The sequence below is a fragment of the Colias croceus genome, chromosome 19, assembly GCF_905220415.1.
Source record: "Colias croceus chromosome 19, ilColCroc2.1".
Classification (NCBI taxonomy): Eukaryota; Metazoa; Arthropoda; class Insecta; order Lepidoptera; family Pieridae; genus Colias; species Colias croceus.
Genome location: NC_059555.1, coordinates 9,699,833 through 9,727,728, shown reverse-complemented (window position 1 = coordinate 9,727,728; position 27,896 = coordinate 9,699,833). Strand labels below are relative to the sequence as shown.

At 35.0% G+C, this 27,896-nt stretch overlaps 3 protein-coding genes across 5 annotated transcripts; 1 reads left to right on the top strand and 2 right to left on the bottom strand.

Annotated features, from left to right (window-relative positions):
- Positions 1-15,453: 15,453 nt before the first annotated feature.
- LOC123700388 lies at positions 15,454-20,894 on the bottom strand. 3 transcript variants are annotated; one of them, XR_006752615.1, is made up of 6 exons: positions 20,465-20,894; positions 19,755-20,052; positions 19,348-19,483; positions 16,879-17,178; positions 16,054-16,322; positions 15,454-15,944 (listed from the first exon to the last, which is right to left on the bottom strand). XR_006752615.1 is itself a non-coding variant. In XM_045647589.1 (5 exons), the coding sequence occupies exons 1-5, from the start codon at positions 20,745-20,747 to the stop codon at positions 16,164-16,166; spliced, it is 1,176 nt and encodes a 391-aa protein (XP_045503545.1). In that variant the 5' UTR covers positions 20,748-20,894; the 3' UTR covers positions 15,454-16,163. The 3 variants fall into 3 exon arrangements, 2 of the variants coding, with proteins under 2 accessions (XP_045503545.1, XP_045503546.1); XM_045647589.1 differs by having other exon boundaries at positions 15,454-16,322; XM_045647590.1 differs by having other exon boundaries at positions 15,454-16,301.
- A 243-nt stretch (positions 20,895-21,137) lies between these two features.
- Positions 21,138-23,263, top strand: LOC123700140 (alpha-ketoglutarate-dependent dioxygenase alkB homolog 7, mitochondrial). The gene is made up of 5 exons (XM_045647272.1): positions 21,138-21,472; positions 21,550-21,737; positions 21,961-22,134; positions 22,319-22,443; positions 22,706-23,263. The coding sequence occupies exons 1-5, from the start codon at positions 21,355-21,357 to the stop codon at positions 22,836-22,838; spliced, it is 738 nt and encodes a 245-aa protein (XP_045503228.1). The 5' UTR covers positions 21,138-21,354; the 3' UTR covers positions 22,839-23,263.
- Positions 23,264-23,502: 239 nt separating this feature from the next.
- On the bottom strand, positions 23,503-27,243 carry LOC123700167 (zinc finger protein 497-like). Its single transcript, XM_045647304.1, has 8 exons — positions 26,989-27,243; positions 26,508-26,849; positions 26,170-26,337; positions 25,551-25,683; positions 25,222-25,351; positions 24,847-25,008; positions 24,601-24,661; positions 23,503-23,871 (listed from the first exon to the last, which is right to left on the bottom strand). The coding sequence occupies exons 1-8, from the start codon at positions 27,142-27,144 to the stop codon at positions 23,788-23,790; spliced, it is 1,236 nt and encodes a 411-aa protein (XP_045503260.1). The 5' UTR covers positions 27,145-27,243; the 3' UTR covers positions 23,503-23,787.
- Positions 27,244-27,896: the final 653 nt, after the last annotated feature.

Genomic DNA, 27,896 nt, shown 5'->3' with positions numbered 1-27,896 from the left:
TCTAACGAATTAAAAATTAAAAGTTTTATTTTTGTAGGTATTTCATATTAGAGTAAGTTCTGTCGCTAGTCAATTAAGTTTGAGTTTAAGTATGAATAGATAACATTCAAAAATTAATAATTTACAATAGGCGGAATACAGCTACAAAACATAAAATTATCTCCTTTTTGAAATCAGTTAAAATGAAAACAACTGCAAATGATATCATTCTATTAGCTTTTATATCAATACGTTCTAATACAAAGCATCTAATTCAAACAAATGCATCAAACAAAGCGCTTATACAATGCATTCTACCAGACTCTACTCGACAAATACTTGACTTTATACGGTATATTTTTTAACGTAATTTTCAATAGATAATACGCGTTTTTAATTGAAAAGGATGAGCTCGACTGTAACAAACAATGTTATTATTTTTCAAATGTTCCATTATTATATATGTAATAACAGCTATGTTCTAAAATAATAAATAAGCAAAAATTTATAAGTATCTTTCAAGTTTAATGCACGCTAACATGCATTTTAAACTATTCTCAATCTTTAACAATAATTATTGTGCGATCATTTATTTAACTAAAACGCTTAAAAATAAATTAATCGTAAAAACCTACACAATTATTATCTACAAAAACCATTTAAGGATCTCTGTTGAGGCAAAAAATGATAAAATGTACAGATTACAGACAGACTGTAATTATATTAGGGTAGGTATCGATTTAACCAGCCGAGCGCTAACTGCTCAAAATAGAACGCAGCTTGGTAGACACGCAAGCATGGATCTCGTATTGCAACAATATGCGATAAAAGATCATCGTTTTAGTATTTTTGAACACTTAATTATTTCTTTTCCATTAATTAGCCCTTTAGGTAGAGCAAAAAAGTTTGAAATTTTCAGAACAGCTAATAAGTAACATAATATGTAAGTAAATAAGTCATCACTATTTAAAAAAAATGCGAATAGTTTACAGATTTTTGAACACGATTTAACTCTGTTAAAACTTTAACTTTTAAATATAATACCCACGTAAAATCAAGCTCTACTAACACGAACTTTTTATTGTTAAAAAAGCTTAATTCGCAACACCATGTTACAGAGTATAGACCGTAGCAGGTACCTAGTAACTATTTAGTAACATATTCCATAGCTACTAGTACTAGCCTATTGAAAACATGCCACAAAGTACAAGCCATGCAGTAGCAAGGTGTAGAGCATTATATTCATGCCGCATATGCCGTTCCTTTGGCTGTAGCGATACTAGAAGTTATGCTTTATGTGAACTCATTAGCGGTGTGCCGCAGTCGGTCATGGTTTAAAAGTTTGTGCATCCTACATCCGATCGGGTGACCAAGTGTTAGACGTTTTGTGGCCTTTATTATGAAATACTAGATGGCTATCCGCCCGCTATGATATGTAAGGGTAATAGATTGGCCCGCTTTGTAGAAAACTTAACAAATTATTAACTTAAACCTTCCACTTGTATCACTCTAAGTATATATCTATAAAAAAACCATTTCAAAATCCGTTGCGTACTTTTAAAGATTAAAGCATACAAAGGGACGGACAGACAGCGACAGCGATTTTGTTTATTATGTAGTAATAGCGGCTAAAATATATGTAACTTCATCGGTCTGAGTATAATATGCAGTCGAATTATAGCTATACTAGATAGCAGTCTGCTTTAAGAATTGTATAAAATGGTAGTTGAGACTAATAACTTGAGTTAGTATCGAATTAAGAAATAAATTAATTAACTTAGTTTCGATAGAAATTAATAAAATTACTTTGTAGCAGTTTTATTCGTAAGTGTCCTCGTAATAGATCTCTTTAAGAGTCGGAAAGGACCATAGACAAAAAAAGAAGAATATAAGTATCGTATACAACGTTTCGAAAACATACCAACAATAATAGTACACCGTTGAGCGATGCGGATAGAAGCATACTGTGGAACAATAACTTCCTGTGCTGTTCTGTTCTGTGTACACTTTTTTACACACACACGCATGCACACAGTCACATGGTTGGGTGTCCATGTTTGCGTGCATACCGGGATATATTGTATTCGTGTACCTGCCTGATTCGTGTATTCGTGATTTTGCCTGGGGTAGAATTTTGTAAACTGTTAATAAATTTTAACAGAACTATGTTTCTCTTTTTAACGGTTTCGAGTTTTTTTTTACTATTTTTAATCTCTATTGGTTCACATAAAAAAGGAAGAAAATATTTTTATGTTTGTAAGAAAACAACAAAAATTCACATTGAATATTTGGTCTATCTTGTAGGCAAAAGTTATAATTCAAATCGTAATTGTAACTAAATAAAGATTCTGTATAAAATTTAATAAAAAGCAAAGTACTGTACACATTCTTATTAAACTTAGCTTCACAGTAAACGGAATGTTCAATGAAGACTTTCAAAGAAACGACAATGCAATACAATATTGTTAGAAGCCAACGGTTTTTCTTTGTAAACGGAATATTTCTTCAAGTAATAGAGACGAGAAAATAATATTACTTTTGCTCTCGTTAAAAATATTTTCCTCAGCGGTCACGATTTTATACTGTCTGTCTCCTTTATGCTAGAGGGGACAAACGTTATGGATTTCGCGGAACCATTGGAATTGATAAGCTATATGTTGTGGTATACGAATACATTTATACATTAATCTTTCAATTTAATAAGCACATTATTAATAGGCATGGTCTTTCGTATAAAAATGAAGTACCTTAAAAATGTGTAAAATAAAGTACCTTATTCATATATTACGGCACTTTCTTTGAAGCTCTCTAATAAATAAACAAGAAGGCGATTAAACACAAAGCTTGAAGCTCATAATTAAAATTTTTTCCATTATATTGAGGGTAGTATAATTTTATCCGAAAATAAACGGAGATCACTTCGAGACGACCTTACCCTCAGCATTGTCTCATTGAATTTGATTTCGTCCTCTATAAATAAACATAATAATTGTCAGACAAAATCTCTCGGGACCCTAGCTCTTTTATTTACACGATTTATCTTTACTAATATTATAAAGCTGAAGAGTTGGTTCGTTTGTTTGAACGCGCTAATCACAGGAACTACTGGTCTGATTAGAAAAATAATATCGGTGTTAGATAGCCCATTTATCGAGGAAGGCTATATAGGCTATATCTCACGCTAAGACCAACAGGAGTGGAGCACTGCAGGTAAAACCGCAGGGCACAGCTAGTTAATTAATAAATTGTTATTGATCGAAAACGAGTATTTACTAAGAATAGCACTATTTAGTCCATTGAAAAGTTACATTTGGGGTTGCATTTCTTAGAGGACGCAATTTTATTTTTTTGATGTGTAGAGGAGGTTCCTGTGAAGCTATCACCAAGTTTGTGGGGTCGCCACCCTTGTCCCACGGCCGCCATCTTGAAAATAGCGGAAGATATAAAATAAAAAAATAAAATAAGATATGGTTTATACGATATATCTCTTAAACTGTTTATCTGATAAAAAAAATTTGTTAACATTATTTGTTGCAAATTAAATTCTCTACAATTTTGGTCCAGTAACTTTTTGACGTAGAACTATAAATAAAAAAGTTATAAGCGAAAATGTTCAGATAATAGAGATATTTATATTTTTCAACAAAACTTTTTTTTTATCATTTTACGAAGAAATGTCAGAGCATTTTTGTAAATTTTTTTCGAGGAACAACTTTTACATACAACATTTTTTCATAAAGTCAATAGCTAAGGTTTTAAGCGCTCCGAAATTAGTATGTACTATTGTTCAGTACTCTTAGCTATACGTTATACATATATTATGTGTTGTTATGTACTGATAATTATTTGTCATCAGGAATTTTTTTTTTGTTATTATAATATTTTTAATAATTAATTTTGCAATATTATCAATAATTAATTATTGACTCTTTTCCCCACCACCCAGGAGGTAGAGTCTGGAAGCACGTTTTTTTTACGTCGAAAAGCAGGGCTGAAATGTTCTGCTCTTGCAGTGCTGCATGGGAAAAGAGCCAATAGCCAATCTTCTTAATATATATAAATCTCGTGTCACAATGTTTGTCCTCAATGGACTCCTAAACCACTTAACCGATTATAATAAAATTCGTACACCATGTGCAGTTCGATCCAACTTGAGAGATAGGATAGTTTAAACATGTAGGTACCACGGGCGAAGCCGGGGCGGACCGCTAGTATATGTATAGTTAAGAGTACTGAAAAATAGTACTCACTTCAGAGCGCTGTAAAACCTTATCTATTTACGTAATGAAAAAATGTTGTATGTAAAAGTTGTTCCTCGAAAAACAATCTACAAAAATGGTCTGATATCATTTCTTCATAAAATGATAAAAAACAATTTTATAGAAACATTTAAATAGCTCTAATTTCTGAACATTTTCGCTTATAATTTTTTTTTTTATAGTTCTACGATAAAAAGTTACTGGACCAAGGTTGTAGAGAATTTAATTTGCAACAAATAATGTTAACAATTTTTTTTTTATCAGATAAATAGTTTAAGAGATATATCGTAAAAACCATTTCAACCACTATTTTCAAGATGGCGGCCGTGGGACAAGGGTGGCGACCCCACAAACTTGGTTTTAGCTTCACATTGAACCCCTCTACACATCCAAAAAATTAAATTGCGTCCTCTAAAAAACGCAAGGTTAGGTCAAAAAAATGTAACAATTCAATGGACTACTATGACGAGAAACTTTTTGAACAATGACGTCATTAAATAACAGCTATGGCACTATAATAATCACAAAATATTCCAATGAACCAGCTTGTCAAATACATTTTAGTTAATTATGCCTCATAATGACTCATACAAACTAGTTGAAAGCTCGCTCTATTTATGTATTAAATAACTTGGAAGCTTTCTGCGTGTTCCCTTGATAAGTTGATAGTGTCCTGTGTGCGTATTCTAAAACCCGCAACTTCACTACTGAAAGCTCGACAGAACACAGTGGAGTTCGGTAGTTTTTTCAATGTGAGTTCCTAATCCAGGCCATTTCCTCTCATAAAAGAGGAACCTTGATAGTGAATGTACGATTGCTAACAAAGGCAATGTTACCAAGAGCATTGGCTCGAGTAGGCCGGAGACATAGTCACCTAGTGAGTAGTGCCAGTGATATTGCAGTTTTTGTGGTGCGCCCGCACAGCGCCGGGAGCGTTCGCTTTCACGTATTGTGCCGCGCGAGCGTGCGACACGGAACCATTGTCAGAGGATACAGATATCATTCTTACTTTGTGCTGCTGTACACTTAATTGAATATAATATGTAGTTTATTGTAGTTTAAATTGAAGTTAAGGTAGCGGTGCGAAAATATCTAAGAACAACAGAGGCACTCGTTACTGATTTAATGTTTCTGAAGAAGTTCACAATTATGCTAAATACCTTATACATACCTTATTTTAAGGGTTCCGACTGAGAGGTTAAAACGGGATCCTATTACTGAGACTTCGTTATCTATCTGTCTGTTTTATACTAGTCAGCTATCTAATTTGCAACTTCAGAGGCATGTCAATTATGGGAGTATTTTAAAAATTACTAAAATTAACATAAAGGTAATGAATAAAATGAATGCTTTCAAACTATTACGTCAGACCTTAACCATAACGCTATTCTACACTTGCACAATCCTCTAATAGTCGCTATTAAAGCAATTACAACGCTATGTCAATAAAACAACACAAGTTCACGCATGTGTTGTGTAATGCTAATGGATAATGGCTACATCCGTATCGTTTATTGATCATAATTGAATTGTTACAGGACCAACACAACACGATCTGTCTGAATCGAGCACCAATAGATGCTATACTAGCAGCTACTTAAATAGATTGGCTGCTAATTATATCACTTATGTACCTATTAGTTAATCATGGACACATCATGCAATCAAATGTATAAGAATAGTTGAAGAATGCTGACACCTACGTTATATGTACATATTAAATATAAGGCATTTAAACAGAATTAGCATCTGCTAACGAGGCATGGAACGAAGCTTTTTGAATATTTAACTTAAAGATAGAATACGAAATAGTGATATAAGAAAAAGAACGAAAGCTCAAGATGCAGTAAAGTATGTCTGTAAATTGAAGTGGAAATGGGCAGGTCACCTGTGCAGATTGAGAGATGACAGATGGTCACATTCGATAATAAATTGGACACCTTTTTATAAAAAGCGTAAGAGGGGAAGACCAATCACACGATGGAGTGATGATATAAAAAATCACGCAGGTGCCCTTTGGACTAGATTAGCTAATAATAGGGCATGCAGAACCGAGTTACCCGGTTCTTTTATGATACCTGTGAAAAAAATACAAAATAAAACAAAAGTAACTGTAAAAGTACCTGAAGGGCCTTTTATTTTACGCGGCTTGTGTCCTAATTTATTAAATTAATAAAGAAACAAAATTTCAATACTTCTCTTGATTTATCAGTCTTATAAAATTACCTTGTTATCATAATATCACATAAAAACTTAAACCTTATTCATTAACTGCAAACTGTAAAGCAAGAAACCGGCCAAGTGCGAGTCCGACTCGCGTTCCGAGGGCTCCGAACAAACCTATTTTTTTTATAATGTTGTAACTTAAAAATTTATGTTTCTAGCAATTTTTCCTTTATCTGTGTTATAAGACGTTACTTTTACCAAATTTCAAGGCTCTGTGTTCATGTGAAGTACCCTGTAGGTTTTGAGTTCCATGTAAATGTCGAAATTTGCGAAAATATTCAGCATTTACGGGTGTATCTTTTGATGCGTTGGCTTGTGAGTTTGACTTTTTCACAGCATCAAGGGACCGTAGACTTGAATATTCGATATAAATTTCAGCTTGATAACAAAAACAAAAGGGTGGATTTCCCAAACCGCTTTTTTACGCGGCAAGGCTGAAAACTATCCTATTTTTTCAAGATATTGTTTTTATTTTTTGTTTTAATCGTAAAGCACAATGTTTATAATATGGCCCTATCATTATAGTTTAAAAATAATTATTATTTCCCAAGAAAATGAAGTAAATATAGGCGATTTCCAATTTTGGTGGCTTGTCGCCGACCTACTTCACTCAATATCAAGATCGATTAACTAAAAACTAGACGTAGGATTCGATTTTAATTTTTATGTAGTCGTTTTATAATAGTTGACCATTCAAAATATATCAATTTAATTATATTAAGTACTGTAGTATAGTTTTACAGGCACAATTTAGGTCTGTCGCCGAGAATTTTCTAATTTTGGTGTCATTTACAAAACGATATTTCTACAAAACACCAGTGATTCCTAAAGCATACAAATTACGTTATGCACTTCATTTAGTCACACGCTAATCGGCTTAGCAGGTGGTTGTGTGCTGTGTCGTACCAGTTTCCCGTCAAAAATTTAAGTAAACAGTTTCATTGCAACACCCCCGATTTTATGCAATTTTGGTGTACTTAAATAATCATACTTGTGACAGTAATATTTTATTGTTATTTTGAGTATTAGTAGAGTTTTGGTTTGTTTATTGTTTAGTAAATATGTTATTATTTTAGTACACGTAGTTTTTTTTTAAGAATTTTTTTCTTGCAATTTCCAATTTAGGTTTTTATTTAGACAATTTTGGTGGTTTTGGTGGCATTTTTAGACCCACCAAAATTGCTTCCTTACACCAAAATTAGAAAATTCAAATAAAAATGTTTATTTACTAAAACCAACATTGCTTCATGAGACCAAAATTATAAAATCAAATAATAAATCGAATTAAATATTAATGTAATTACTATGAAATCGAATATAAGTCGAAATATTATGATGATAGCACTATTAATTATACCTATTCGAGATAACAGCGCTGAAAGAGTAACTTTTTTTAATTTTGTGTGAGCAAACTCATAATGCTCAGGGACTTGCCCATACAAATCACAAAAAATGCTGATATTTTCACAGTAAACTCTATAAGGGACCCTACATAACACTTTTTTTTTATGCTGTAGATAGATATTTTCAAATTAAGAAGGTATTCTGTTACAGAGACGAAATTATATTAACTTCAAAGCGTACTGTGAAAGAAAAAAACGAAGAGTAGAGAAAATGTGAAAGAAGAGACCTTCAATACTGTCCAGCTACATTCCACTACATAATTTACCCATCGAAACAACGTCACAGCCTACGTCACAGCAAACACATCAGCCAATTACAAATTCACCTCGAGTTTTGCGATCCCATAACAAAAGTCTTACTTTTACCGTTGAAGCTGCTCCTGCTGCTCCGATTGAAGAAACTTTATCCATCGATGCTATTCAAAGAAGCACACCCGTTAATGAGACCGATTCTCCATTTATAAGTCCCAACATAAGCTGCATACACTCTCCCAGTTCTATGTCTGGGCGAAACAGTCCACAGTCAGATATTTCTACAAGTAGCATCTTTAAACGAGAACTGAACAACCAACTTAGAAAATACCGAGAACAGAAAAAGTCCAAAATAAGATTACTTAAGAAAGCTCTTCTGAAGGAACAACAACAAAAGTTTTTGTATAGAAAAAGACTTGAGAGGTTGGAAAAAAAGATGAAGATAAGTCCAAAAAAGGTTGTGAAAAATAGTTGAATTTGTCCGGGCAAGCAAGATTATATAACAAGAGGTGGATTGAGAAAGCAAAAACGATATTGGAATGATTCTCTAAGAAATTTACATCGAAAATATCTTGAGAATTGGTACCCGCCTGTATGCTATATTACTTTTACAAGAATTAGACCATTTTGGGTTATTAAGCCAAGAATCGAAAACCGTGAGACGTGCATGTGTAAAACGCATGCTAATATGGAGTTTGTTATATCATCTCTGAAGAACAACAAGATTATTCTTGAAAATTCCATAACAGAGGTCTTAAATAAGTACTTTGACTTGTGAAAAAACTACGGTTGCCTGTTTACTACGTAAATGTGAGGTTTGTTGTAATAAAATGTTAAGTTTCAAGGAATTTGACAACTCAAAAACCATTTCATACTATGCATGGGAGAAAGCAGCCAAAAGCTATACTAAAAACAACATCTGTCCATCTTTAAAGCTGCACGCTAGCTTTACATGACATGAATTTTAAGGTAAAGTTTTTCAGGCAGGCAAGCCAGCCAAGGCAGTCAGCAGATCTGTTACCAAAAGGCAATTTTTATTATTATTTTTCATTTTTTTATTGCAGTACAAGGTTTTTTTTCCATCCAAATATAATTTTGGTGGGGTGTAACAATTTTGGTGATATCATTTTCAATTTTGGTGTCAAAAAACCAATTTTGGTGGGAGGTCAATTTCGGTGTCAGGAATAACATGATTATTTAAGGGAATATTCTTATTCTTGTTGATAATTTAATTAAAAGATAGTACTATCTAACACCTAAAATCAAATTGAATAAAAAAAAATCATAAACAAAAATTTCCACCAAAATTAGTAAAAAAATGCTAGTTATTGAAATCCACTCAAAAACATGACTGGATCATTATGTGAAACAGTAAAATCAGCAGCTTTTTAAATTCACGACAAATCTAAAAAAAATACTTATTTCTGTAGCCTAATTTTTGTCATTTTCGAAGCCAAATTTTTTTTTTTTTTTTTGGTAATACAACTAACTAGGAAACCTATAGCATCTAAGGGTGTATTCAGAAAGAAAGCTTGAAACTTATAAGCGCTTATCGGTGCTTGTCAATGCTGGTTTTGACAATCTGGTTTGAGCATTGACAAGCGCCGATAAGCGCTTATAAGTTTCAAGCTTTCTTTCTGAATACGCCCTAAGGTTAGACAATCAATCAGAGCCACGCTTGAGGCGTGGCACGAAAATTCGCGATGCACGTGAGTCTGACGTTGCCAAATAGAATAAAGTTAAAATAATGTAGCAAAATATAATATCAAATTTTGGTCGGAGAACGGTTGGAGAACCGGGTTTCATATTATTCAGACCCGGTTCTCAAGATCATCAAAAAACCCGGGTGCATGCTCTAGCTAAGAACAGGGATGAGTGAAAGAAATTGGAGGAGGCTTTTACCGCAAAAAGCGGTCCTTATTATATTTAATTACATACTATCTTTCTAATTTACTAACACTTAATTTAATATTTAAAAATAGAATTGTTACAGAGAAATAAGAATAATGTTAATACTAACCACACTAACAACAAATAAAATTTGTAACTAGAAATAAGTAAAGGAATGAATTCATGGGCGTAGCTAGCCATGGGCTCAAGGTGGGGCAACAATAAAAAATAATATGTAACTAGCAACTGTATGTACCAAGTATGTACCCAAAGTTATATCCAGGTCTTCAAATGCCGGCGGCCGTACCGCCGGCATTTGCGAAGGCATTCACGAAGGCATTCGCGAAGGCACTCGCGAAGGCATTTGCGAAGGCATTCGCGAAGGCATTTGTGAAGGCATTCGCGATGGAATTCGCGAATGCATTCGCGAAGGCATTCGCGAAGGCACTCGCGAAGGCATTTGCGAACGCATTCGCGAAGGCATTGGCGAAGGCATTTGCGAAGGCATTCGCGAAGGCATTTGCGAAGGCATTCGCGATGGCATTCGCGAAGGCATTCGCGAAGGCATTTGCGAAGGCATTTGCGATGGCATTCGCGAAGGCATTCGCGAATGCATTCTATATGTTTTCTAGTGTAGGCACTAGAAAAAAAAAAAACGTGTAACACAACAAAAGTGAAATTGGATAAGTTAGTGGGGCAACTAATTGGGGTACTCTGTACTCATTTTTCTTACAGTTCATGTAACATAGAAGCCTCAGCTATTTTCTTTTTTCGTGTGTAATTCGTTATTCGAATTAGGAATTCTTATTAAGTATATACACCTTATTGTTCACCTACCACACCACGAAATAGATCCAAAAATCTTCAGCCGTTTGGTCGCTGGGCGTAGGACACTTGTTAGTTGTTATAGTCAGTCAATTTAGAGGTAAATAATACTAATTATAAAGGTCGCATTTTCTGTGTCGCCTGTCGACTTTCGAGAATCGAGTGTGAATAGCTTAGTAGTTAGTAGGTACTTCAATTTTTAGATTTGGTTAGGTATCTACCTACCTTCCAGGTCAAAGCTAGAGTGGGGCAAGCGCCCCACCCTGCCCCACCGTGGCTACGCCCATGAATGAATTAAAGCTTTATGTATTTATTATTTATTTATTTATTGGTTGCCTAACTTTCAACAACAAATTCAATAATTCAGGGTTTTATACTTTTATGTCGGAAATAAGCCAATAAGGTTTCCAAAATGAAAACCCATAAAACATTATGGATAAAAACTCTTTGCAAATATAAATCACAAACTAATCATAGCTCAATGGTGACTCTTACAGCGAGCGATGCAATCGATTTTACAGGTTTAAATGAAAAGTCATAAACCATCGACGTAGCTTCCGCGACATTCAATTTACCTATTTCGTCATTGAAAGGGCATCAAACGACATTTCATTTTAGTTTATAGGAAACATTACAAGATACAGAGATAGAGTATTCACTAAGAATCATATTTTATGTTACAACATACATAATGATATCAATATTAATATATATTATCATTTCCAATAATTTTGCATCTCAATTCTCGGCTACAGGTATTTAAATTAATCTTACCTACTCGTTTATAATGAAATAATGTGTCGAATATAAACAGAAATGATTAAAAAACATTTCGATATTTAAATGGTTTAAAACAAAACTAAGCGCATATAAATTGTCACGATTACGTATAAAGTACGTGCAGCAGCTGAACACAAATAAGACAATAAATTGGTTAGGCGAACGGTCTCGGCTGCAGCGTTGTTGCTAAGGGCATGAGCTTTTTGTTCAGCCATTGTTTGCACACGATCATATCTATACTTATTATAAGACGATAAAATGCTTTTGTTTTTTTTTGTGTTCTTAACTGACGAATTAAAGTGCCCTAATACAAAATTTTACATCATAATAATATGATCGCGTTACATCGACAATTTAAACATATGCCCCTGTTATGTGATTAATTCTTCTTCCACTGTAATTTATATCTGTTTTCTATGATTTGAAGAAATAGTGAAGCTTAAGGGCATTACCTAGTAATTGTGTTATTTTTCAACAATGTCTAGTAATGTTGGTTTTAGAAGGTTTAGAAAACTAATTAGTAACTATATAAGAATTATCTTTTATATTTAGACATTTTCTCCTTTGATTTATTAGGTCGACTCATAATTATTCAGTTGTTGTAGTATCAATATAAATTGCCAAAAATGAGTGTAATATGATCAAAATACATCAACATGACGCAGGACGCGAGCGCCTTATCGCAGATCTGGTTTCCCATGCGCGGTTCCCAGCCCGCCGCGCGCCGCTCGCCGCCCGCCGGCCGCTGCCGCCGCGGCCGCTGCTCGCCGCACAATGCTCTGCTAATTAGCACCACAATGCTTATGTAACCGGTGACATTCGCCCTCCGGCCCTAGGTCACTGAACGCGATGCCCGAGATAATTGCGGAATCCTATTGTCGGGAACGTTGCGTTACATTCATGTGCGTGTCATTTTTGTTCCAATAGTAATGTTTCATGGTCATGGCCCGATTATGTATGCGTATACGTAAATTGTGACGGAAGCGCTTTATATTAAAAATTAAAATATTGTATGCTAGAAATTAGAAAGAACTAGCCGACCCATAAAGTATTGCACAACATAACGATCGTTTTTATACGATTCTTGTGCGAATATGCATAATGTTATGTTCTATGAATTAAAGATGACAGTTTTGTTCGAAATCATTAATTGCAACATAGAAAGTGTTTAAACAGGACTTAGTTATTTAAAAATTCACGTTCAAATGACACAACAATCTAACTATAATTAATTTAATAGCTTTATTTACAGAAATTTCCCACGGCGCCATCTATTCCTAATCTAAGCGTTAGCATAGCTAATTTGCATTTAAAATAATTCCTACAAATACAAATAACTTACTTAAAAACTAAAGTTGATGGCACTTGGCAGCTTCCATCATAAAACATGTGTAATCAGAAGCTTTAAAATAAAATGATATCGATCGATTTACATAAAGTTTTTAAATGTTTTTCTTGCGAGGTAGGTACTTGAACTTGTAACTCGTAAAATATATTAGTATCGCGGGCACGGCGCGGGCGCGGCCAGCCGCCAGACGAGCCGCAGACGTCCAGCGCATTTCGTGTCAAATGTCTTGTGAGTTGAGACAAACATAATCTATTATTCTTATATTAAAAATAAAAATGTATCTGTATACGGAAGGTTTGGAAGAAAGTTTTGTCCAGCACATAATCGAAATTGACCACAAGTTTGCACTCATATTAGTACTCTGAGCCCTGAGGTTACATAGGGGATGATTTTAATCCTGATATTCAGTACAGTTCCCTCGAAAACCAGTTCCGATTATTGTTTTAACTTTTAACTCAATATCGTGTACCTAGTCCCTGCCTATCTAATATCTTGTAAGTTGTAAGGCGATATTTCTTATAATTTCTCCTGTCAATATAAAGGAAGCAAATTGTGAAGACTGATGTATAGCTACAGATACCTATCGTATCTAATGTAAATTAAATAATAAAAAACATAAAATTTGATCAAACGGAAAGTGACTTGACATGACACTCGCGAATAACACTTTAGGTATCAAGCGTAGATTTCTTTACTTATTAGTTTCATTCAGATTCAGCAATAGGAATTATTGCATAAAGTGGATAAGCATTATTAAAATTTTTATAAAGTAATCTATAAACTTCAATATTATCTGCGTAGGTAATGTGTGTCCATATAAACAAACAAGTGTTGTTCAATCTAATACATTTACGCTTCAATTAAGTCATTAAGACGAGCCATACATAATACATATAAGGTTCTGGGATTTCTCATTCTGTATGCAACGCGACACCTCAGCACTGAGCACTGCTGACCTTCTGCGAAACATATTATATCCAACACTTATTAATACTACACACGATTTACTTTAGCATGCGAAAATTTTGAATATTTTTATATTATTTATCTACTGTTTGAATGAATATTGTGTATGTAATTTCATAAATAAATTTTTATCGGTTAGATTTTCTGCTCGTATGGTAGACATACTTACAAACAAAAAGCTTAAAAGTAGAGAATGCCAGCTATGATAAAGCTACGCTACATTTTTAATTGTCATTTTAAGACTAGGACTACGCTTTAAATTGTTTTAAATTGGATACACAGTAGAACTCGATTAATTAACAAAGCTATTTCATCATTTATATCGCGATGGATGGCCGAGGCGCTAAATTACAGTAATTATGACAAAAACCAACGGGCCAAAGCACATCTATTATAATCCTAAGTAAGTGTCAATCGAGCCATTAGAGGCTACCTTGATTAAACCGTAGTATAGGTATTATTATTAGTCTGTGATTGAACAATTGTCCAGTATTGCGCAAGGGAAGTCACGGAGCATCGCGTTATAGCGTGTTGCAATGGCATACCAACGCTAGCATCTATTAAATATGTATATCCTGCATCGTTGTGGATGCGATTCGTTTATTGGAGGTAGATCTGTGCTAAAGCTCCCACTGTCTGCAGTCTACAAGAATTTGAGTTTGACCGTTTGAGGTGGGCTATAGCCATTGCTGATAATTGAATTATATTTGAAGCTATTAGAAGCAATAATTGACTTATTTTAGTTGTGCATTAATATTTACCAACTAATAATTAATTAGTACCGCATGGTAAGTGGGAACAAAAATAATTATCTATTGGGGAAGTAGTTAATTATCTATTGGGGAAGTAGTTAACTAGGTGTGTAACAATCTTGGCAGTTTAAAAAAATGCAAATGGTGGTGTGCCTGTAGATAATAATATTAATGGCGTAGTCTGAAGGGCAAAAGTACATTGCTTATTTATCTGACTAAGTTTTTTAAAATACATACAAGCTGCAAACCATTAGCTCATATTTCCCACCATTATATTGATATTGAATGTTTATTAATACCTATTTAATGTGCAGGTATCATTTGTAGGTAACCTCATAACACACTACAAGTGCCATTACGGTTTTCCCGGTAAGGACAAGTATTCAGCATTATGTGGCGACCATTGACACTCGCTCTAACAAAGCTAATAGTTCAGTTCGGGTCAAACGACGAACAATTACCGTTTCTAAGTTAGGTTAAGCGGTTACTCGTTCAATTAACTTTAACACTCTAACCATGTTAATGTCATGGACCTTTGGAAGAACGGAACAGAAGTTGTATTACGGAATATGTACAAAGCGAACAACAATTCGCTCCGAGAACGGAGCTTTTTCTTTGTTCCGGTCAATTGACAGACCCTGTTGAATATAAAAACTCTATTCATACATACTACACGATCTCGAAAATATATTATTATATTTCCAATTTAAATGCTCATAAAAATGCTTATATTATGTACAATACTTCTTTATTGTTGCAAATAAAACGCAAAATTCAGGAGTAGGTAAACATTTATTTCATTTTTAAAATTCTTAATTTCAGAGTAGATATGTTCTTAGTATAGAGTATACAATGAGTTTTATATAATACGTACTGTCTTAACTATGATATAATACTGTAAAGTTTAATAAAAGGTCCAGATTATTTTGTAACTTTTCTTTTCTAGAATGAAAGCTTTAGAAACTTTCTCAGATTTTTTTTTTAATTATGTAAAAGTTTTTCCGTTTTTCCCAAGTATTTTCAGTATGGAAGGCTAATTTTATTGGCTTACTCTTCTCCGAGCTTCATAAATCTAACGAACGTTCGAAATCCTGCCATCTCCATCTACTTTTTTCGAGCACATCAATCGTATCTCACATCTTCCTACCATCGAGCATCGTACTTATTCCTATAGTCTTCTTAGTAGATACATAGGATCAAATAAGTTTTAAGTACTCGCTACAAATACACCTTTCCAATATATAGGTTATGGGTTATAAGTAGCCTCATACAATTCTGCTTTTTCAGAGACAATATTTTCCATAAGCATCTATCTCTTGCAGGATCAAACCTTCAGATACTACAGATACACCAATATACAGGTTATAAGTAGCCACAAACAAGTCTGCTTTTTAGAAACAATGTCTTCCAACAGCACACTCATCTATTTCTTATAAACAAGTTTGTTCAGACACATTTTCCTGTAGCACAAGTATATTATCGCTCAGATAGTGAGTGTGACGCCATCGATGGGTTTGTAGGCGTGTGCGTGCAGCAGCACGCCGGCCGAGGGGCCCTCGCCGCACGCGCGCAGCGGGAAGGGCGCGGTTAGTGCTGAGCGCACGTGGATGTGCGACTGGGCCTGAAGTTCATCATTAATAATCTATATAAAAAATAAACATATAACCAAGAAGCTTATATCTAATACACTGGAGATTTCAGTATGAACATTAACTTGTAACAAGAAAATACCTTGAATGACGCCTGTATGTTTTTTTATCTCTTTCTGTGGGGGTGACCAAGTTAGGTGTGTTAGGTGTGGGGTGACCGAGTTAGATATAAGCTTCTTGCATATAACCCATTGAGCCCCGAGCGGCCCGATCGGTCAACGACACAATAGATTCTCTATTGTGTCTGTGATTCCGGGGCCTGAGTTATTTAACGGTTTAAAAAAAACTATAATTCGAAAACTTTATAAGATACGTAACAAATCAGTTGAATGGATATGTTCAGTGAGGTTTTCTGTGCGTGCGTTATGTATGTGTGCGTGTGTACGTGCGTGCGTGCATGCGTGTATGCGTGTGTGTATGTGTAGATGTGGACAGATAAATGAATGAATAAATTCTTCATTAAAAAATTTTTGAATCAATAAGTATACAAATTATAAGCTAGCTATAATAAAAAATTTAATAAATATAATTAATAAATATTACACTCACCTCGCCCTCATACAAACACCTCAGTTCTTTCAAAGCGGGGTGTTCCGAGAGATACATCAAGTCAACACTATTGAGTTCCACATCAGTGTCCAGATCTTCCAGCTTCGTGAGCCCGCTGGCCAGCTGCAGCACGTCTGCAGCCGTGAGGTCACAGCGCCAGACCTCCATCTTGCGCAGGTCCGGTAGTGTGGCCGCCAGCAGGGCGATGTGCTGCGAGCTGAACGAGCTGGCGCTGAGATTCAGCTCCACTATGCTGCGGGACAGTGTCGGGATCAGCTCCATGAGCGCTGTGATCCGCACCTGACACAGAAAAAGGAATAATAACTTATTTGTTTCTTTTGCCAAAATAAGTACTAGAAACACAAGAAATAAATATTATAATATACTTACTTGAAAAAAAACGAAACAGTTTGAAACACAATCAAGGATGATATTTTAATGGGAAAAAAACTGAAAATTAAAAAAAAAAAGTATAAGTTGTTGTATTAGTCTGTGGAAAAATAAATGAATAAATAAATAAAATAATTGTATATTCAGGATGATAAATATTTTTATGTACGAATATAATTAATAAAAACTATTTATAATTAACTAGAACCAGATAGATTTGAAAAAAATAAAATATTTAAATACAATGAAAGCAATTAGCCATATAAAAATTTATGACTCGGTAATTACATGATTATGATGTTATTTTCATGGTTAAGTACCTATATAACAATGAATAATTACCTACAATTTTATCTGTTGGAATGCAAATCCAATTTTAATCAAGGTGGTCGTGGCTAAGTTAATTGCAATAATAATATTTTTTTTTTAATAATTCAAATTCAAATTCAAATTGAAAATCTTGTTCAGTTTATTGATGTATGAACTATAATTTGTATATTCCATGCTTTCGTTATAGGTTCATTTATTAACCCTAGAACACTAACCTTATTTTTCGACGTTTAATACTAACCTTCGTCGTTTCGACTACGCTGTTTATTGGAGGGGATTTAAGGGTTTAATTAAAAAAATATATTTGTAGTTATGTTTTATTTTAAGCATAATGTATTAATCTACATATAAAAATATTAAAATATTTATTTTAGCATAGTTTTAATTCAAATAGTCTTCAAAATGAGATCACAGTTTACACGCTTTATGAACATTCTTATTTTTTTTGAAAAATTCCGTACATATAATATATACCTCTAAATTGCTCGAAATAAACTATTAATTACAAAAATAATGTCTGGAAAATTAATTAAAAATATAATTTTGATAATAGCTTAGGATCTAAAACATTTGTGACACACATCAAGTTTGTGTTCCCCACACAACGATTTTTTGCACCTAGTGCACCTATTTTTGGTCTACCTTTGCTATACGGAGGGACATATAGCATATATGTTTATTTTATTTTGTTATGGAGGTACATTAGCAGCATTACTTTGCTCAGTCTCATTTATAACTTTCACATTGTTTCTTCCTGGCATGTTTAAAATTTATGTGATTGAGTTCCGCAGAGTATCAGTAATGTCACCAGTAATTATACTTGAAAAACATTGAGGATCTAAAATATCTTGAAAAAAGCGTACAGGCCCACGTACTATATATCTATGTTCTTTGAAGGTCTTCTGCTTTGTGACCTTGACTGTTGTGATGACCATAATATGTGTTTGTCTTTCCCACGAAGAATGGTACGCAATGGTCTTATAATCAAATCGCTAGGGTCAGCTGTAGTGCTAGGTGTCTCATCTTCAATAGAACGTGGGGAGATGTACCTCATAATCTGGATCTGGAAATTGCTCTTTATTGACAGTAGAAACTTCATCATCACCCTCCGTTTCATGCCTCTTCAGCCTCAATGTGGTCTTCAGGCTCTCTCGCAGATGAATTTTCCTCATCGCTTTCAACTTCTAAAAATAACGTATGAATCGTATCTAAAAAATAAAATAATAGGCACCATTATAAAAGTTAAAATAACGTAATTTTAACTTAACTAAATAGTACGAAAAGTTACGTTAATACTAACCTTCGTCGATGTGACGAGCCATGGTTGCTGGAACAGCGCGTGTGGACCTTCCACGTATAAAGCACTACCGTCCATCGCAAGCGCAACGGGTTGGCTGAGATTAGCTGAAGTCAGAAAAGCATACGGTCGCGCGCGTAAAAGTTATAGCGATTTTTTTGGTGACGCGTCGTCGAATCGACGAAGGGTAGTGATCTAGGGTTAAACCATTATTTTTAAACCATCCGGAACAAGCATAAATAACTAATAGTGTAATGTATATTCACGCATTCCACTAATATTATTCTTCTTATAAAAATAAAGAATATAATTAATGAAAATGACATTTGATCACTTCATATTTTACAATGTATAATGCTAAGGTATAATGTATGTAATGGATCAAATCTATTCTTGTCTCACAATAACAGCTTAACTTATAACTATGATTGCCAAATAATCCCGATGCTCACCATCCTGCTGCCAGTGATGTGCAGCACCTGGAGCTTGGGCAGCTGCAGCACGTGTGCTACACCGTTGGCCGTAACCGACCAGCACGCGTACAGCTGCAGTTGTAGCAGGTTGATGCACTGGCTGAATACTAGCCATCTGAAGACAACATCACCAAATTAAGTCAACCAAGTCCATAAAACAATATAATATTCTAATGTAATTTTATTAATTTAAAATTCTTGTGTTAGTAACTATACTACTTCATAACGGCTGGACCGATTCTCATGAAATTTTGTGTGCCTATTGGGTAGATGTGAGAAACAACCAAAATTTATTTTTCATACCTCTAAGTGATGAGAGTAAAGCTAAACAATGTTTGAGACATCTAGTTTCGTATAGAAGAGTTAGTGAAAGTAACTATAATTACCTCGGATCACTAATTTCAGGGCACCTTAGAGTTAAATGCGTTAAATGTTTGGCTTGTATCACAATCATTGTCGACATTTCGTTGACAGCGTAGTACTGACTCCTGCCATACATATGTAGAGCTTTTAGTTCTTTACGTCTCGCTAAGTTCAATAAATAACCAGGTTGGATGTTGTTATTGAGGACGATAGAGTTAACTTCAGGCGGTGGAAGGTAGCCCGTGTGAAGATTTTGCAATGTGAAAACATCTAAGTGACGGAGGGTTTTAATTGAGTGTACAGATTTCATAAACATTTCTCCTGAAAAATAAATGATTTGGTTCTCATATATGTTATAAATCTTTATTACCATTATTGTTATAAATCTATACTAATATTATAAAGCTGAAGAGTTTGTTTGTACGCGCTAATCTCGGGAACTACTGGTCCAATTTGAAAAATTCTTTCAGTGTTAGATACTTCATTTATCAAGGAAGGCTATAGGCTATATATCATCTTTACTTTCCATATGAGGTCAGGTTTTATGAGTAAGTGTTAATATAAATATTATTTCAACTATTTTCAACTATTTGCTTTAAAAAATGTACTTAGTTGTATTTATAAGGAGGAACGCTGGCTCCTAAGACACAGAATTCCTCTAGTAGTCACACATGGATAGAAATGTAGATTTATGGCTTACTTTCTAACGACTATATAATATTATATCGCTAACCTAGTGGAAAATTGTCACATAGTACAAGCTCTCGAATATTCAACGTGTGAAAATTTATCGCCAACCCGCGAGGCGATTGACGACTAGTCTGATGTCGAATACCAAAAATAGCCACCACTCCCTTGTGCGTCTTCAATACTTTATTGTAGTCCCACATCGTTATGACCCTGTGAGACACCACATTTTTCCACCTTCGACAAACTTTTGATATAATTGACCACAGTATTCGAGGCGGTAGATAATCGAAAATCGTTAATAGAATTTCGTCCGGTAGATTGTCCATCTTTGAAATGTTCTCTTATTGTAAATTTAGGATGAGAAATATAAGCTTCTATTCAGAATAATTAATAATTTCAGTCATCAAGCATATCATTATCATCACCAAACCAATGTTTGTCAACATTTTAAATATTACTTACATAAATCAATAAATCAAATTGATGATGACAGGTGACAGCAAATTTGACACAATGCACAGCTGATGTGCACTCACAGATGTCATATCAACATGAAGACAAGAAACTTTAAAATGACATTAAATTTTTGAAACTGTTGCCTTTGTTAGGCAAATACCATTAAATATATTACACAACACATATCATCAAAAACTATTATTATCAAATTCAGAAGATAAATTTAAAGGTTTATTTTTAAAACAATGTCATGTCAAAATATACAAACAGCTGACTGTCAAAATATACAAAATAACCTGTGTGAAAATAACAATCAACACACAATCAATATTCAGTACTCAAATCAACACGAATAAAATTAAATGACTGAAGTTATTTAGAATTAATTCCTAGTAAAGAAGTTTCTACTAGATTTCCGCCGCCGGCTTCAGTAAGCCGATAAAGTGGTTATCGCCCTAATCTAAAATAATAGACAAAATGAGAATGATAACCTTAAATATGTTACGAATGACGAAAAGAATTAATAAATTAGCTCAATTACGATGTTTCTGTGAAGTTATACAGCGGCCAAGTGATGCACCACAAAAAATTGTTGGTGAGGGAATAAAACTTTGCGATTTCTTTCTGTTATGATGAAGAATTAAAATAAAATGTATTATATTTCATTTACAGGTGACCCAAATCTTATAGACATTCATCCTTCATGGAGGCAAGATGAAGACGAAGATCTAAGAAAGCAAGTCCTCAGGGATATGAGGGTCATTCCCAACTTCATCTCTGAAGAGGAAGAGACCTCGCTGCTCACTGAAGTCGAGTCACAGCTGCGGAGACTCAGATATGAGTTCGATCACTGGGATAATGTACGTGCCTTCTAATTTTTTTTGAGTTGTTTTCAAATCACAATGGAAAATAATGGTAAAAGAATGTTAGTGACTTGAATTAAATAATATTCAATCAGGACAAAATTGTCATTATTGGCCGAATAATAAAGTATATTTTTGAAAGATGTCATTAAGCAGTACCAGATGATGACTAACAAAATCTACCCTTGCTTATTAAAATAAAAGAAAAGATATTTCGCAGGCGATCGTGGGTTACCGCGAAACGGAACGCAAGCAGTGGAATGAGCGCAACTCGGTGACGCTGTGCCGCGTGCGCGCCGCCGCGTTCGAGCCGCGCGCGGTGCTACTGCCGCACGCGCACGTGCTCGACCTGGCGCCCGCCGGCTACATCAAGCCGCACGTCGACGCGGTGCGGGTGGGTCTCCGTCGTGTGGGAACATGCTTTAGGGCAAGATATCCCCTTTAGAAAATTATATACCTGCCTTTAACATGCATTTCTCTGTCATAATCAGTATGTTTTTTTTTCTTTTTACTGATAATGGGTATGCCCTTACGTGACTGTTAAGAGCAACAAACATGAATGAAATATATTGTTTAAGTTCTGCGGCGATACGATAGCGGGGCTGTGCCTGCTGTCGGACGCGGTGATGCGGCTCATGCACGAGCTGCGCGCCGACCTCGCGCTGGACGCGCTGCTGCAGCGGCGCTCGCTGTACATCATGAGGTGATACATTATATACAGGCTGTTTCAGTGCTACAGTAGTAATGTCGACCAGCAAAGCTTGCAAACTGGAGAAAAAAACGATATAGCTTTTCCCTTTTATTGAAAGCGTCAGGACAATCGTTCAACAGCGCTATTGCACATTTCTATAATTTGGAAAATAATCCAATTTCTTAAATTATATGTAACATAACTATGCTATTAACTATACAGTTATATACGCATTAAATAAAGTATAATATAACGATATAATATATTTTTTCAGTGGGGTTGCCAGATACGACTTCAACCACGCAGTACTGTCGAACGAAGACAGCAAGTTTCGCGGCGCTAGGCTCATAAAGAAGCGACGTGTTGCCATTATCTGCAGAGAGCAACCCAATAAGGAGTCCGATTGACACCTGACACATAATATGTTCCTATTGTCTATGTCATATTGTTTGTTTTCTGACACTAGTTTATACTTTATAGCCACCAGTGTTGCCTGCAAAGCATGATACACGCATATTCAGTAATTTACCTAATGTACAACTTAAATTATACTCTTATTTTTCCTCGCGATTATGATTAATGTGATTGTTTGTAATTTATCGAATATGTGTATAATATTCCTGTGAAGGAAAGTAGAAAGAAATATTAATGTTTATAAAATGCGAGGAAGAAGATCTAGAAGACTAGATCTATTTCCCTTCATATCCCATGAAATGGTCAGTGAGTACAAACTTGATTGTGAAGAGAAGAAATGTTTATTTCTTGTGATAATTGATTCAGTGAATACCTGTAGTATTATTTAGATAATAAATTATTTTGTTACTGTTATTAACTAATGTTTTATTTATTTTCCTTATATTTAAAATATATATGAAAAGTATAGCATAAGCCATAAGCTATGTAAGTGAAATAAAAGTAAAAATAAGAATCATAGCACTTTATTTAACAATATTCAAATACAACTTATTATTGTATCTTTTATTACATATACTCTCATACATACCTTAATACTAGGTACCTTAATTTTTTACTTAAAAGAAACTAATCATCTCAAAAAACTAAATTTAACACATGGTCATTCTAAATCACTGTATATTTATAGATGAGTTTTGTCAAATAGTAGATACTGTATTACTGTGTCTACACACATTGCATAAAACATTCATTGAAATTACCACCTTATTGCGTGGTAGCAAAGTTTAAAATCTATTGTAGTGCTCATTAGAAAACTGCGTAGGTAATTCACGCGTAGGCAGAGTTTCCTTTTGAAAATTTTTGAGTGTTATTGTTAATTGCGTGTCAATATTATAATATTATAGTCTATACAGATGATATATCCCTTTGGCTCAGTGGTGTCTACTGGTAGTCGTTACCGTCGTCGAGGGTCTCCAGTTCGAGATATTCTACATCGCCATCATTTACAGCGGCCCAGTCTTCGTCCTACACACATTAATAATGTATAAATATTATTTTGAGACATTTTATACATTGACTCATATTTAATGATCAGCTGAATCCAAAATCACGATATTTAATCAATTAGTAGTGTTTGTACAATAGAAATTATAATATACAATGGTCTAAGATCCGAATGTAAGTCGAAATGCAACAGCGTGATAATAGAATGAGACCAATTTTATAATAAATTTAATGTATTAAAAAATGTATTAAAAATGGGTTGACTGGGAAAATCCTGGACAGGACATTTTTAATGCATTTAAAAAAAAATTTTTTTAATTAATTGCAGTATCAACATAATAAAAAAAAAATAATAGACTTAAAGTATGAAACCTACAGAATGTGCAGTCATAGTCGTTTTCTAATATTTACCGGAACAAACGGCTAGGTTGGCAGTTATAAACAGGTATGTCGGTACCAGTTACTTTCACTTGATAGGATGATGAAAAAAAAATATGTCAGCGGTGTTTTATTACAAAATTGTTTTATAATCTCGAAACTGCAATTAATAAAAAATGAAAATAAAAGATTTATTAATACATAATTAATAAAAAACATCCTGTCCAGGATTTTCCCAGTCAACCCATTTTTAATACATTTTTTAATACACTAAATTTATTATAAAATTGGTCTTATTCTATTATCACGCCGTTGCATTTCGATTTATATTCGGATCTTAGACCACAATGTTGAATGTGCAATTATACATACTTGTTGCGCCTCGCGGCGGTGCACGTGCGAGTGGCGTTTCATGGCCGCCACCGAACCGAACCTGAAATTATTTTATTACACATTTTAAGAAACTTGACATACAAATAAACAAAAATTTGCAGTGTTAAGTAAAGCTTGGCGATATTGAATTTATTGTATACAGTTTATATTACTTGAAACTGAAACTTGCTGTAATAATTATTTGCACAAGTTCCAATGCGCACTAAACCAAAGCCGTATACATACGTGCGCTCACAGTGCGGGCACTGCACGGTGCGCTCCTCGTCCCGCGCCTCACCCCCCGGCCCCGCCCCCGCACCGCCCGCCCCCTCCCCCGCCCCCGCACCGGCCAGCATCGCCCCCGCGGCGCCCGCGTGACGCGAGCGGATGTGCGCTAGCAGATCGTTGCTGTAGGGGAAAAATAACATAGACAAACTATTTTTTGGAACACAAAACTTTATCGCACATGAAATAACAGAATTAGAAATAAGTAATACACTATTAATAATATAGTATGTTACTATCTTCTATACTTAAAAATTATTTTATTTATTTATAATTAATTAGATCTAATGCAATAAAATGACAAAAATAAAGTAGTCAGTTGTGTGTGTGTCTGACCGCGTGGGGAAGCGCAGCGTGCACGCGTCGTAGCCGCACACGAAGCGGTCGGCCTGCCGGTGCGCCAGCGCGTGGGCCGCCGCCGCGCCCGGGCCCACCGCGCACAGGCACACCGGGCACAGCGCTGGCTCTGTACACACAATAATATACACGTCACTCTACTAAAAATAGCCATGACTACTTTTTGATAGGCAAGTTATCATAGGCATATTTTTTCATAAATTATATTCGATAAAAATACATCTCATCACCTGGTTATCAGATCGGTGAAGGTTGTTCCCCCATCGACTATTAGATAAATAGTATAGACTATAGAACATGCATGTTACCGATTTGCGAGGGCGGGTGGGCCTGTGCCCCGTGCGCAGCGAGTAGCGCGCGCGACGGGAACAGCTCGCCGCACACCTCGCAGCGCGCGCGGGCCGAGCACACCGCCGCGTGCGCGCGAGCTGCGCCTGCAGTCTACATAGGACATTATACATTATACTTATAATAATTATACAATAAGAAAATTTAGAAGTTCTCGTATCAGAGTCACAAAAAAAAAAGAATTAAAAGTTACGATTTTGCAATAATATTTAATGTTTATGCAACCTTAAATATTATTGCAAAATTGTAACTTTTAGTTTAATAACTCAGCCCCCGGAATCACAGACACAATAGAAAATCTATTGTGTCGTGGCCCGATCGGGCCGCTCGGGGCTCAGTGGGTTAGTAAGTAATTACACCTTTTACTTAATTTCTAACAAAATCAAGTACAATATATTATTATGTATTTGAGGAAATTTTTCTATTAACAAAAATGTTTACCGTAACTAATGGGCAAAGTGAATTTTTTTTATTACATTACCTTTAATTTTCTTTCACAAGTTTATATTATTTGGTCATAAATAATATTACATAGTAAAAAATTAAATTTGTCAAGTAAGATATTACAAGAACATGTACCGGGAAGGTTGCGGCGCAGGCGTGGCAGGACTGCGCGGCGGGCGCGGCGTGCAGCGCGGCGTGGTCTGCCAGTGCGGGCGCCGAGCCGAACTGCGCGCCGCACGTCCAGCACGAGTGCCGCGCGCCCGCGCCGTGCGTAGCCGCGTGCGAACGGTACTCGCTCGCGCGCTGGCACATATCAATGAATAAAATTTACATAATACAGAACTTATGCTTAGATATGTACAATGAGCAGCTTTATTGCATGCCAACTATTTTTTCCAAGCACATATCACACACTATATAGTGCAGTTGTGAGCTTAAATTGAAAAAAAATATAATGAACATTAAGTACTTACTTGAAATGACATAGGGCAAACAGTGCACTGGTACACTGACTCTCCGACAGCATTTCTAGCTTTCTCCATATCCTCATCATCCAGAGAAGCAGCCGCAGCCAACGCATCCTTCTCCACCATGATCAGATCATCTTCACTGTAAGACCCCCCCGAGTTCACCCCAGGCCCACCCACCACAATGAAAACATCAATTTTTTGAGTAAGATCTAACAGTTTCCTTCGCAAGTTTCGAATCTTTTCACTCAAGGGAGGCACGGAGCGTGCTGAAAGCGCAGAACTGAACTCGTAGGCGTCCACCGTGCGACGGATGCAGCTGGAGCAGAAACGTCCTTCTGGTACTACCTGAAAATTATACCGCGAAAACTTTAAAGATAAATATATTAAACAAAAAACAGATTTCTCTAACATTTAACTTCAAAGTCGTACATTTGAATTGGAAATTATAACTTTCATTGAGAAATTGTCAACAGAACCTAGGTACCTTATTATTGTTTATTTGCAGTAACATAGTTCTAAGCGGCACTTGCATAGAAAGCGCGTTCGCGTCGTATTCTTCTGGAGTTAATAGTTCACCACCACTGCCACATATTGAACATACTTCCGATTCCACTTCTAGTTTCATTATTGCTGTAGCCATGTCTTAACCACAGTCTTAACTAATAATAAGAAATAGGGAGAAAAGTAGTAAATAGGTACGCTTTTTACTGCGAATTGCGAAATGACATTGTTGTCTGTTGACATCAAGTGACATTTTTAGTTGTGATGTCAAAGTCAGTGTCATTCGTTTATTTTTATTTCATGTAGGCATTTAAAACAGATCTAAATTATTAAAGTGGTCTGTAGAAGGAATGTAGAAAATCTGCCGAATATTTCGTGTCGGTCGGTCGGTCGGTTTCGTGAAAAGTGTCTGAAAAATTAACTGCGTAATGTGTGCACTCTATCTTCTTTTTTTAAATAGGGTGGGGAAAAAAATTTCGTTACCTATATGGTTATTAGAGAAGTGAATAAATAATCGATTATTACTTTAATCGATTTTTTTTTCTATTTTCGATTTTTTAAAATCGATTTTATTAATGGTAAGAATCGATTTTTAATAAATCGATTATAGTGCTATCTGTGCGATGGATGACAAATTATGACACCAAAGTTGACAGACTAAAAATATTCATGATATTTGATGGCAATTAAATTATTATAAAAAAAAATGTGTGCGTGTACTAGTGTACACACGTAAGAAGTGAAACTTCTTTATGACCTTATTTTTCAAAAAATAATTTACTATATGCAACTTTACAGAAATACATCGAATCACGCGTGGTAGGGATAAGAAAAAGATCGCGCGTAACGGAAAAATGTCATGCGTAAGCAGCGTAACGAAAAAATGTTACA